The sequence below is a fragment of the Mercenaria mercenaria genome, chromosome 10, assembly GCF_021730395.1.
Source record: "Mercenaria mercenaria strain notata chromosome 10, MADL_Memer_1, whole genome shotgun sequence".
NCBI classification, from domain to species: Eukaryota; Metazoa; Mollusca; class Bivalvia; order Venerida; family Veneridae; genus Mercenaria; species Mercenaria mercenaria.
Genome location: NC_069370.1, coordinates 58,180,518 through 58,193,259, shown reverse-complemented (window position 1 = coordinate 58,193,259; position 12,742 = coordinate 58,180,518). Strand labels below are relative to the sequence as shown.

General features: G+C 36.2%; 1 protein-coding gene across 1 annotated transcript; it reads left to right on the top strand.

The window, feature by feature from the left end:
- The first annotated feature begins 1,193 nt into the window (after positions 1 to 1,193).
- LOC128546422 (kielin/chordin-like protein) lies at positions 1,194 to 12,601 on the top strand. The gene is made up of 9 exons (XM_053516932.1): positions 1,194 to 1,295; positions 1,506 to 1,536; positions 2,552 to 2,683; positions 3,513 to 3,629; positions 3,944 to 4,060; positions 4,485 to 4,601; positions 6,607 to 6,849; positions 12,210 to 12,239; positions 12,597 to 12,601. Exons 1-9 carry the CDS (start codon positions 1,194 to 1,196, stop codon positions 12,599 to 12,601), a joined length of 894 nt encoding a protein of 297 aa, XP_053372907.1.
- The last annotated feature ends 141 nt before the right edge of the window (positions 12,602 to 12,742 follow it).

Below are 12,742 nucleotides of genomic sequence, written 5' to 3'. Positions count from 1 at the left end.
ATTACTTCTGAAACATTATGTTGAACGTTTAAAAATGACTTTTTTTTCAGTTTTCAGAACCGGACAGGCAAAGAAAACATGGACACAGCTAAAATATATGTGTTGTTGATGATATGTGTTTGCGGAGTTCTTGCTTTATCCAAGCTTACCCAAGCAGACGGTGTTTCCTAAATTATTGTTAATATGAGCGGCAAACTTGAAATATGACGTATATTGCGTTTTACAAAAATGGTTTAATAACGTATTTTGATAAGTGAGTATTATTTCTATGATAAAGACATATGACTAGATACCGACTTTGCACAAAAATATAGCCAACCCAGATAATATTCTTTGACAGTTTTTTATGTTCTTTTAACTATTCTTACAGCGAAATAGCTTTTGTATAAATTCAACACAGTTATACATAAAATTACATGTACTACTTAAAATGGTATGAAAACGTTACAAGATTAAAGTTGTATGCGGCTTATTTTTTGTTGTTGTTGATATGTTGGTATTTTAATAACGACAGAAGCCGTTTTAAGTGTCATTTATTAAGAGTATTTCTAAATGAAATGACTTAAATAATATGCTTTTGATGATTGACAACAAAATTGTTATATAAATGTGGGAAAGTGTAGAAATTTAGTAAATACCGAGTATTGCACTGAAAAATGATGCAGTATTGTACTTGTGAAAGAGGACTTCGTCCGTACTTATTTTTAATAACAAATAGGCCTACCTTTTTCCAAAAATCAGCAGAACGTTGACATAATACAAATCCAATACTAAATAAAGGCGAAACGGCAAATACTAACATTTTTTCTTTTACAAATTAACGAATTAAATGATTTATTTGGTCAATAATGATGCTATAATACATGATATAAAAAATCATCAATCGACAGTCTAGGACCTAATAATAGCATTAATATGTAGTAAATTGGTGCCGAATTTATTTTTAGGTCCTGGAATATATATTGATCGTTTTTTTTTTATTATCTATAGCATCATTATTGACCAAACAAAAGTGCCGAATGCCAATGTTTTACACATGTACCAATATTTCATATATTCCGTACAGTCAGTGTGTTGCCCTATTAAATAAAACATGCATTTACTCATTTTATCTGTGTCCTTAGGGCCGTCTATGAAAACATTAATAAATAAATATTTCCATAAAATTTCATGACCAGGTGAATGTGAGTATAATGGAAAAACTTACAAAAATGGAAAAAGTTTTAAAGAAGGCGGCAATTGTAGAAAATGTAAGTGTAAGGATGGAGATATCAAATGCAAAACCAACAAGAAATGTAAGTACCTGTTATGACTATTTCTATATATGTGAGACGTTATATAAAAAGGTTCTTTTTGAAGTTGTACTAGTTGTCTACTTGATGTCTTCTGAGGCAGCTTCTTAGTATCTTGACGACTGTTACTCTCTTACTGTTCTTGCGTACCCAAGTATATGCTAGTACATACATCTGTTTAAAATGGTTTTTACTACATACTTGTTTTTCCAGTCCATAAAGTTAAAACAGAACCAGAAATCGGGTTCGTGACGTCATTTTAATGTGTGTCGTTCCGTTATCTTTTTTATTTACGCCAGTGTTGTCCATTTTTTTAGGCGACTGGACAAATTCATAATAATTTTACACCGATATCAATATGTGTAGATACGTATGTAATAAATTTGCATGGAGAAATAAGCACTCGTTCCTTAGCGGATTAATACTGCACTCTTTAAGTTATGTAACATTTCCGCTGCAGAACTCGTGCAGCGACTTATAAATGAAAGTGTTTTGATTTTTAAACAAATTCCAATAAAATGAACAAAACTTCGGAGACATGCCGCATTTTGTACCTGTTTGAAAATGTCCAATACGTTTAGTAAGGTTCCGCCAAATCCATTTACTTATTTTGCCTCTATATTGCCAAATGAATTTGAAAATCTGTTATGAGTTGTTGTTAAGAGATTTATTATCTTTTTGTTTTAAGGTAAAGATTTATGCGACAGTATAAAATGTAAGAAACTAGATTGTGAAAATAAGATAACCCAGAAGGATCTATGTTGACCATTGTGCGCATCAGGTAATGTCTCTAACCATTCTACAGTTGGACCACATTAACCTACAGGTTTTTCAATCTTATGCACGTTGATTTCTTGAATTCATATAAACCATAGCACGTATCACTGCATATGAAAGCGTACAAAGTACTTCTTGTTTCGTTTGGTATAACGTCACGCCGACACAATTACACGCCATATTGCGACTTTCCAGCTTTTGATGTTGGAGGAAGACCCCAGGTGCACCCCCTCATTCCTCCGGGCATCATTTCAGAAAAGGACGTGGGCAGAACCAGTTACCTTCCGGGCTTCCTCACATGAGAGAAGTTTGTAACCCCAAGTGTGGTTTCGAACCTTCGGCGGTAAGGGGCAACTGTTTGGAAAATAATATTCAGAATTTGTTGTCAGCTCTGAAGTAATGTACCAAAAATAGCCATTTCTACTTAATTAATCGGGAAGAAGTATTTTTTTATTATCAGGGAAAATTATTTCTTCATTAAGAATCTAGCGGGGATTCCTGTGATTACAATGGACTGACTTACACTGATGGAGAAACGTTTAACAGTGACGACGGATGTAACACGTGTCGGTGCACAGACGGAAGCGTTGACTGTACCAGGGACGTATGTAAAGGTAAGATAATCAAGGACATAAATTTTACAGTATCGTCGGGTAACAATAGCTGGTGTAGCCAAGGAAGATCTGATTGTACCAAATGAAGCTTTTAACGATAAGATTGTCCAAGAAGTGTATAGTATCGTAGGATAGTGTGAATAAAGTGCCGAGATACGGAATTCCGAAGAGTAGAATTGCCTATGTAGTATAGATAGGCAAGCAAGTCAAAAATATTAATTGTGCAGTATCGTAGACTGGTGCAGGCAAGGAACGACTAGGTTAGCCACTCACTATTTATTTGAACATTTTCTTGGTTTGGAGGGATGAAAGATGTAACGGGAGCCACTGTATCCATGGAAAAATTGACTGTACCAAAGTAGCGTGTAAAGGTACGGCAGTGTAAGGCTTTGATTGTACACTTTCGCAGACTGAAATGATAACAGATGTCGATATAATAAAGATTATATGATTATATACCAGAATAGTATGTCAATATCAGCCAGTCAGAGGCATTTATTGCTCAGTGATGACATATGTAAGTCTCGGTGTAGACAAGGAAAAGTTTACTGTGGCAAGAAATCATGTATGATAAGCCAGTCTCAAAGCATGAACTGGACAATATCGTAGACTAGTACTATTGGTATATAATAAAGATGTATACGTATTATACAGTAATAATAAACTCTTAACATTTATTTGTTATTGATACTGTTCAATTTTTTTCATTATCTAAATAAAGCTTTATTGTAAGTTTACGCCCGACAATTGTAACCATATTATAGGAACGTTTCATGTCGAGATAAAAATTGTTCAAAATGATAATAGAAACCATCTCATTTATTTGCAGATTGCGTAAACAATGGAATTACGTATGAAAGCGAAGAGTCCTACGCTTCGCCGGATGGATGTAACAGATGTACATGCATAAACGGTCAAATCAAGTGTTCATCTAAAAAGTGCAAATGTATGTTAATTTTTAACATTCGTTTTAATGTAACACGAATTTATTTACTGAAAAGTGTAGCATAGGTTTAGAGCATGCGATCATACAACTCTCAGCTACAGGAGCATACTTCATAAGCTAGACCAGTGTCTCGAGTAAATAAGCTATGTCAGAATAAACACCTCCACTGTTTTCCCTACAACGTTACTATAATGGAGAAGTTGCATTGTATATTTATTTTAAGGAAACTGCTGGCATCGCATACGGAGGAAACGTTATCTATTGTCGTTATTGGTCCAATACCTTAACTAACTAGAATTCTTATTTGTTCACAGCATGCAAAGTAAAAGGGGTAGGATCGTTCCCGTCTGGATCTATTTTTCCTGGTGAAGAAAAATGCGATACATGTACTTGTGAGAACGGGAAGGTCGAATGCAAAAGAAGAAAATGTTGTAAGTGATAATATCTGTTACTTATACAAGACATAGTAGGAAACACATTCATAAAAGCTTTTGATATATCTTTCAGCCTATTGCTCTTTATTTCATTACGGTAAAAACTGTATTTATTTCGAAATGCTGTAGTTACGCTTAAGATACAGAAGTTTAATTAAGATATAGATGTTCCGGAATAGTATGTTAGAAGACTTCTTATTTCAAACTTCGATAAAATGAAACTGTTTTGTTGTTTCTTTCATTAGTAAATATGTAAAAAAAATCCCCACCTGAGAAGCTGAGAGAGAACAAAGTTGGAGAAGTCACAGATGTCATATGTAAGGAACTTGTTTAAACGGAAAAATAGTTTCTGTTATCAGTATGTTGTATATGGTAGACGTATTGACCAAAAAGAAGTTTTGGTACGTTACCTTTTTTGTAGCGAACTGTTACTACAATGGTAAGAAGTACAAACATCAGGAAACGTTCAGATACAGAGACGACTGTAACAGGTGCGAGTGCTTGTATGGATATGTGGAGTGTACCCGATACAACTGTCGTATGTATTGTTAACCCAGCAAGCATTATGTATTGGGTCGATATGGTAACCTAGCAAGCATTATGTATTGGACCGATATGGTTACTTAGCAAGCATTATATATTGGGCCAATATGGTAACCTAGCAAGCATTATGTACTGGGCCGATATGGTAACCTAGCAAGCATTATGTATTGGGCGGATATATAGTAACGCAGCAAACATTATGTATTGGGCCGATATGGTAAACCAACAAGCATTAAGTATTGGGCCAATAAGGTAACCTAGCAAGCATTATGTGTTGGACCGATTTGGTAACCTAACAAACATTATGTATTGGACCGATATGGTAACCTAGCAAGCATTATGTATTGGGCCTATATGGTAACCTAGCAAGCATTATGTATTAGGCCGATATGGTAACGCAGCAAACATTAAGTATTGGGCCGATATGGTAAACCAACAAGCATTATTTATTGGGCCGATATGGTAACCTAGCATGCATTATGTATTGGGGCGATATGGTAGCTTCGCAAGCATTATGTATTGGGCCGATATAGTAACCCAGCAAGCATTATTTATTGGACTGATATAATAAACCAGCAAGCATTATGTATTGGGCCGATATGGTAACCTGGCAAGCATTAAGTATTTGGCCGATATGCTAAACCAGCAAACATTATGTATTGGGCCGATATGGTAAACCAGCACGCATTATGTATTGGACCGATATGTTAAACCAGCAAACATTATGTATTGGGCCGATATGGTAAACCAGCAAACATTATGTATTTGGCCGATATGGTAACCTAGCAAGCAGTATGTATTTGGCCAATATAGTAACCTAGCAAGCATTCTGTATTAGGCCGATTTGTTGATCCAGCAATCATTAAATAATGGGGCCGATATGGTTCAATATTGGTAATGTCGGTCAGATATCGTTTAAATAGATAACGGTTAGTATCGACTAAATGTCTTGCCTATATCATTTACAGATATCGGTTTGCCGATATTTGAACGATATATTAACGATTGCTGGAAACAAGATACTATTTTTTTTTAAATTACCTTTGTCTAATTCAAAGTTAACCTGAACTACAGTATCATTAAATATATCTGATGAGGTGTGGTATGATCCGACACATCTGTAAATTTAATATTGTCGTAGATTCAGTAATATAGATGAAACACTGTAACTAGATTTTATCTCGTTATATATTCGTATAACAGTGACGAAATCATTTTACCAATTTTTGTATGTATTATATATATAATAAAGATATAAAGATAACATCACTGCGATCATCTATTTCCTTGGTACGACCTTTTTAAATATTACGATATTGTCAATAAATAACCAGTAATGGAGTGTTCATTCTAGAATACATGCCATTTTATGTACACGTGCTTTGAAACGTTATTTATTCACAATACATTATATTTTAGCATAAAAGTTTTCAGTGGTGCTTTAACAGGATAGTAAACTTGTGTTAACAGAAAGATCCTCGCACGCATGCGCTGTTGATAAAATGCATATGCGCGCTTCGTGGTAAAGCGTTAACGTGACATGATCATATAACGCTGATATTCTCTTGCACTTCATGGACATTGATGGATAATATAATCATTTTTAGCTTTTTACATGTTGTATGCTATAACGGCTTAGCGCATGTTGTATGCTATAACGGCTTAGCGCATGTTGTATGCTATAACGGCTTAGCGCATGTTTATTTCAGATTATAACATCTACAGAATCCCTCGTGATACCAATGTATTGGTATCCTCGCCCAATCGGGCTTTTAAATGATTGGATTGGTTGGTGCCAAAACACGACCCCCACCACAAATCAACAGAATAAACATACGTTATTCCTTCGATAACAAGCGCTTAACCTATTTTTTTTCTTTTAAAATGCATAAAAATAGAAATCAACACATCATCAATATGATAAAATGTGGAAGAGGAAGATGTGACATGAACTTACTTTTCTTTTCACTGGGTTTAGAAATTTAATATAACTTTTTCAGCTGATAACTGTAACGTCAACGGTCCTTTGATTAAGCATGGAGAAATGTTTCCCAGTACTGATGGCATCAAGGAATGCTGGTGTAAGGATGGAGTCGTCGAGTGCGTGGAGTTTAAATGTCCGGGAATGAGTTCTTGTGTTGTCAATGGCACGGTGTTTCAGTCTGAAGAAGCTTTCCTTAGTGAAAACAATGACAAGTGTATGTGCAAGTATGGCGAGGTCAGGTGTATGGGCCTAAGATGTGGTACGTTGTAAAATGCCAAATGCATAAATCAAAATATATAAATTGTAGAAACTTAAGCGTAGAAGTTAAAGAAGTATGTACCTTGTTGATTATGGGGATAAACCATTCATACAGATGGGATTTCGAACTTCATAATTCATATTCGTGTGAAATTAACGAACAAAAATGACTTTATGATGCATAAAATAGAGACTGAAAAATATCATTAAAACTTGGCATAAGAGGACTTAATTAGCTTGAACATGAAAATAAATATGAGTCGACAATATATCAGATAGTGAGAATTTGATAAACAAAGAGAGGCTATAAAATACACTATGCTGAGTTGTTTGATAGTCTAAGGAAGGTTATGTGACCTCACTGGCGGAGAAACTGAGATTACCCCTCACGTCCGTGTTCGAACCCTTCTTGACATGTAGAATTCTGTCATATGAGTAAGTCTCCAACCTGTCAGTAGTTTAATCTAGACTGTAATCTTAATGTCTGGGAGAGGGAGTGGTGGGGGCGGGGGTGCACCTTGGTCTGGACATTTTTCATGATAGCCTGGGTTGGGCTGACTGGGGGGGGGGGGGGGCGGAGTGCACCTTGGTCTGGACATTTGTCATGATAGCCTGGGTTGGGCTGCATGCCGTGAATTCCCAGTCAAAATTACCACTTTAGATTTTCGCAGTAGAGAACTGTGGCAAGTCTATATCTGCATGTAGTTTTCGTGTGGCTATCGGTGTGTAACATTAACGTATTGCATTGACCGTTAATTGTAGGATCTAGCATTTATTTTTATCCATCGGTATTTAACAAGTTAGAAGAGTTAAAGACCCACCAATACCTAGTGGTCTACTTTTCCTCCCACATGAACTTTGTGCAAATAATTCTGGTAATACTGGTATCATACAACTATTCTACAAGATGACAGGTGGACAAGCTCAGTCCGGTTTTCATAACTTCATCTGCAAACTTACTCAGTCATTCTCTTCTCAGTATAGTTTTATAAAAAATAAAATAATAACTATCTTACACTGTATATAGAAACAAAGTGTGATCTAAACTCACCTTAATACATGAAGTACCGTGCATACTACTACATTAATTGAATAATATATTTAGTAATACATTGTCTTAGCCTTATATCTGTTACTGTCAAACTGTAATTAGACACTTGTTATTTCTCATTTCTCCATACAAAAATGTATAATTACAATTATGGAACAATCTGACTGAAATACTTGATCTTTTAAACCAAGATCCGAGAAGGACCCATTCTTAATCGTGTTCTGTATATTTTTGATTTCCAGAATTGCTATTTTTATTTTCGCAATTCTATTTTTTTTTTTTAACCAATCAGACGACTTGTTCGAATGTCAAAGATTAAGAAAAAAATGTGTAGGTTGTCAGGGACTCGAATTCGGGACCAGTCGCTTACAGAGCAAGTGCTCTACCGACAGAGCTAACGGTTTACCGACAGAGCTAACCGGCTGACACTTTACGTCATAAAAATGTAACTATCAAAAACCCAGTCTAAATATAGATTTTGTATTCTTACAAAATGTTGTAAGTAAGTAGGCTGTCAGGGACCCGAATTCGGGACCAGTCGCTTACAGATTTTTTATTCTTACAAAATGTTGTAAGTAAGCCTTCTGCCTGGCTAACGGAATGGTCGTCAGAACGAGGCTATCATTAGCACGTCTTCAGATCCGAAGTATAGCGTAATAGGAGATGTACTTTAGTCAGACAGCATTATGGAAATACAAAAGGTTACAGTTAATTAGTGGTGTGTCTTTAAGGTAACATGACAATAGCCACTACTGACCTTGACATTTTAAAGTGATAAGTACAAATATATGTAACTCTCAAAGTTAGAATTGAAGCTCAAACAAGAGATGGCACTATTAGTGACAAACACCCCCGAGGTTTGTCCAAGAATGCTACAGTTCGATGCGCAAAATATGCCAGAATAGTTAAGTTATGACTAACTTTTCGACAAGAGAAAAAATTTCTCCGAAGGTAACCTTGACGTTAGAGCTAGGGACTGGGTCTTGAACATGACACACTAACTCATCATAGGGAAAATTGTGACAAGTAATGTTTGATGATGGCAGAGTTATTGACTGGACAAGAAACATAAATGTTAGCTTTTTAATCTAAGTTTGACTTTGACTTTGAAACTAGAGATTTTGGACTTGCGTCTGACACCTTATTTTAATATAGGGAACGTTTATGCCATGTAATTTTAAAATGTCTTCACCGACGGAATAGGTATGGAACTGACAAGAAACTGACAAGAAAACACACCATGTAAACCGTTAACCTCTAAATGTGACAGCGATCGTGGAGCTAGCGGTCTGGTTGTTATGCACGACAAGTTTTCTCGTTATCGGGGAATATTTTTAATGTTTTCATTTTCATTCCATATTTTTGTTTCTTTCTTTGGTGGTTTGTATTTGTATGTATGCCTTTATATAAAACAACAGTATGTTTATTATTTGCATGGCTTAAATGCATGTATTTAGTCAATATCATCTTTGATATAATGGTAAACTTTTCTGATCTGCCATATCGGCTTATGATACTTCTCTGTTGTGTTGTCACATAGTTCGTGAAGGAATCTTAATGTTTACGAGAAAAAAAAATAATGTCGATGGTGAGATTCGAACCCACACGGTAAAAGATCTGTTTAACATGGACTGTATGCTTTACCACTGAGCTAATTTGCAATTGGTACAAAATCTTAAAATATTTAGATTGTAACATGATTAATGACAGAGTTACGACAGACCCTCTTAACCTTTCACTTGACTTCTAAGTGTAAACTTGATCTTGGAGCTAGGGGTCTGGGTCTTGCGCGTAACACATTGCCTCCTTATGGTAAACATTTATGCCAAGTTGTTTCAAAACCCCCTCATGGATAACAGAGTTATATATCGGACACGTAAAGATCTATTATGATATGACTTCTAAATATGACACTGACCTTTGAGCAAGGGATCTGGGTCTTGCGTGTGACACATTGTCTGATTATAGTTACCATTTATGCCAAGATATTTCAAAATCTCTCCATGGATAGCAGAAATATGGATCGTACACAAAAATAACCCTGTTAACACCTTGACCTTGGAGCTAGGGTTCTCATTTTGATAAACATTTATGCTAAGTACTTTTAAAACCTCTTGATGAATGGCAAAGTTACGATCCGGACACAAAACAGACTGTTTGACTTCTAAGTGTGACCTTGACAGTGTAGAAAGGGGTCTGAGTGTTACACATGAAACGTCGTCTCATAAAGGTTAATATATTTATGCCAAACTATTTCAAAATTCCTTCATGGATGACAGAATTACAGCCCGGACAAGAATTTACAAAGTTACGGTCGGCATTAAAATCAAAGAACATACGGTAGTGTAAATAAAAAGGTTATTTGCTGAAACATCTTTAAATGATGTAAGGATGTTATCATTAAATAAAATCCTAAAATTATCTAATGTTTTTGTTTTATTTATTTTTTTTTTTTGAAATAGATATCATGTGATATATACTTAATCACTTAATAACAACATAATATATTAGGCCCTAACAAAATCTGAAAATAGATCCCTCAGAAGCAATGAGGACAAAACAAATAGTAAATATTGCAGACTCGATTTGTCTGATAGTTGGTTTAATTTGTACGCAAGTTAGCAGTGTACATGTATTTAGATAATTTACAATTATGCTTTGCACGGAATGAATTTGCAACCATGCTTTGCACGGAATGTCATGGATCAGAGGGATAGACTGGCTATATTCATCACTAAAACCCAGCAAACTGTATGAAATCTAAAGTGGTAGGATATTCATGGCATGGAATGGGGGGCGGGGGTGCGCCTTGGTCTGGACATTTGTCGTGATAGTCTGGGTTTGGGCTGACTGGGGGGGCGGGGGTTCGCCTGGGTCTGGACATTTGTCATGATAGTCTGGGTTGGGCTGACTGGATTGAGCCCAGCAAAACGAGAAATGAAATATAGAAATGCATGCAACCCCAGAGACAGTAGTCATCTCATTATTTTGTCGTAATTACAATGTGGAAAATAAAAATTTAAGCAAAATGTACGTATTCATTTAAATTTCAAGCTAAATATACAAGTATCTCATGATAATTATAACCGAAAAAGCAGAAGCTTGACACAGTATTGATGGAATCCTGTAGTTGGGCGATCTCATAGATTCTTAATAAAATAGTACCCATTCGTTTTTGCCGAACCCGCTTGCGGTGAGCTCGACATAGTCGTCACTTTTGGCGGGTCGGTGTATGTCCGTCCGTCCATGCGTCCGTCCGATTTTGTTCGGACCGTAACTTTGACATGCATGGATCAATCTTGTTTATATTTGGCATGAATGTTTACCTCAACGAGAAGGCGCGTCATGCGCAAACCCCATGTTCCTATCTCAAAGGTCAAGGTCACAGTTGGGGGTCAAATATCAAATTGAAGTTTGTCCGGAGCATTTCTTCTTCATGCATGGTGGGAGTTTGATGTAACTTGGCATGAATGTTCACCATTATGAGACGGAGTGTCATGCGCAAGAACCAGGTCCCTAGGTCTAAGGTCAAGGTCACACTTGACAGCTGGCAGGCTCGACATTCTGCCCGTGGGCATCCTTGTTATTGCTATCAATCAATATAAAGTTTACAGTGAAAAGGATTATCTTTTAAAATGTAGTCGATACATTTAAGTAATGAAGACGATGGGAATTCTGTATCGGCGGGCAGTTAACCTAACCAGTGTACCAGATTTCTGTACCAGTACAAACCTGTTCTCCGCAAGTAACTGCCAACTTCCCTACATGAATTTAGAGGTGGAGGACGAATGATTTCAGACACAATGTCTTTTATCAAATTATCACGATTTGTTTTCCTAGTAAACAAAGACGACAGAGTAAACAAAGAGTACAGAAAATTGTGTGTTATAAGGTTGTCGGTCAGAAGTATTACACGTCATAATAGCGCGCATTTGTTGGATGTCGTCATGGATGTAGATTAGATTTAAAGTTTATAATATTTGATGACGTGTTAGAACTGAAAATGGAAATTATATATCTTCTTAATACATAGTCTTATTCCATTTTCAGAGGAAGCCATCCAGCTGGGTGGTTCTACCCAGGTGCCCGCTCGTGATGAAATAATGCACGGAGGAGCACCCGGGGTCTTCTTCCACCATAAAAGCTGGAAAGTCGCCATATGACCTGCCATATGACCTATAATTGTGTCGATGCGACGTTAAACCCAACAAAATAAATAAACTAATATTTCATTTTAAAGCATTTACAATATTGTGACTAAATACACAGAACCATTAAGAGATCTAATAAATGCTACTTTATACTTGTAGATGGTAAAGATGGTGGACTAGACGGAAAAGGTATGTAAATACTGACATATGAGTCGCGCCATGAGAAAACCAACAGTGCATTTGCGACCAGCATGGATCCAGGATCCATGCTGTTCGCTAACGGTTTCTCTAATTGCAATAGGCTTTGAAAGCGAACTGCATGGATCCTAACCAGACTGCGCGGATGCGCAGGCTGGTCTGGATCCATGCTGGTCGCAAACGCACTATGTTGGTTTTCTCATGGTGCGGCTCATATCGTTGAACACGTAAACATGCAAAGAACAATTACATTCCTAATGAAACTTAGTTAGATCTCATTTTTCTAAGAATGGAAGTGAACAGAATGTAAGACAGTTGCAAAGATGATTTGTTTTTATTTCTGCATAGGATAACAAATTTGATGTGATATGTAAAAATTATAATTAATGCTAGCTAGTTTCGTAAATAAACGAACCGTAGCTCAGATGAATTATAAATAAAAGTATATCATCTGTTTTTAGCTCACCTGAGCCAAAGGCTCAGGGTGAGCTATT

Coding starts and splice junctions, on each gene's coding strand:
- LOC128546422 (XM_053516932.1), top strand. CDS start 1,194: ATGGAAAAACTTACAAAAATGGAAAAAGTTTTAAAGAAGGCGGCAATT. Junction 1,296..1,505: donor ATGCAAAACCAACAAGAAAT/GTAAGTACCTGT, acceptor TTGTTTTTCCAG/TCCATAAAGTTAAAACAGAA. Junction 6,850..12,209: donor GTGTATGGGCCTAAGATGTG/GTACGTTGTAAA, acceptor TTATACTTGTAG/ATGGTAAAGATGGTGGACTA.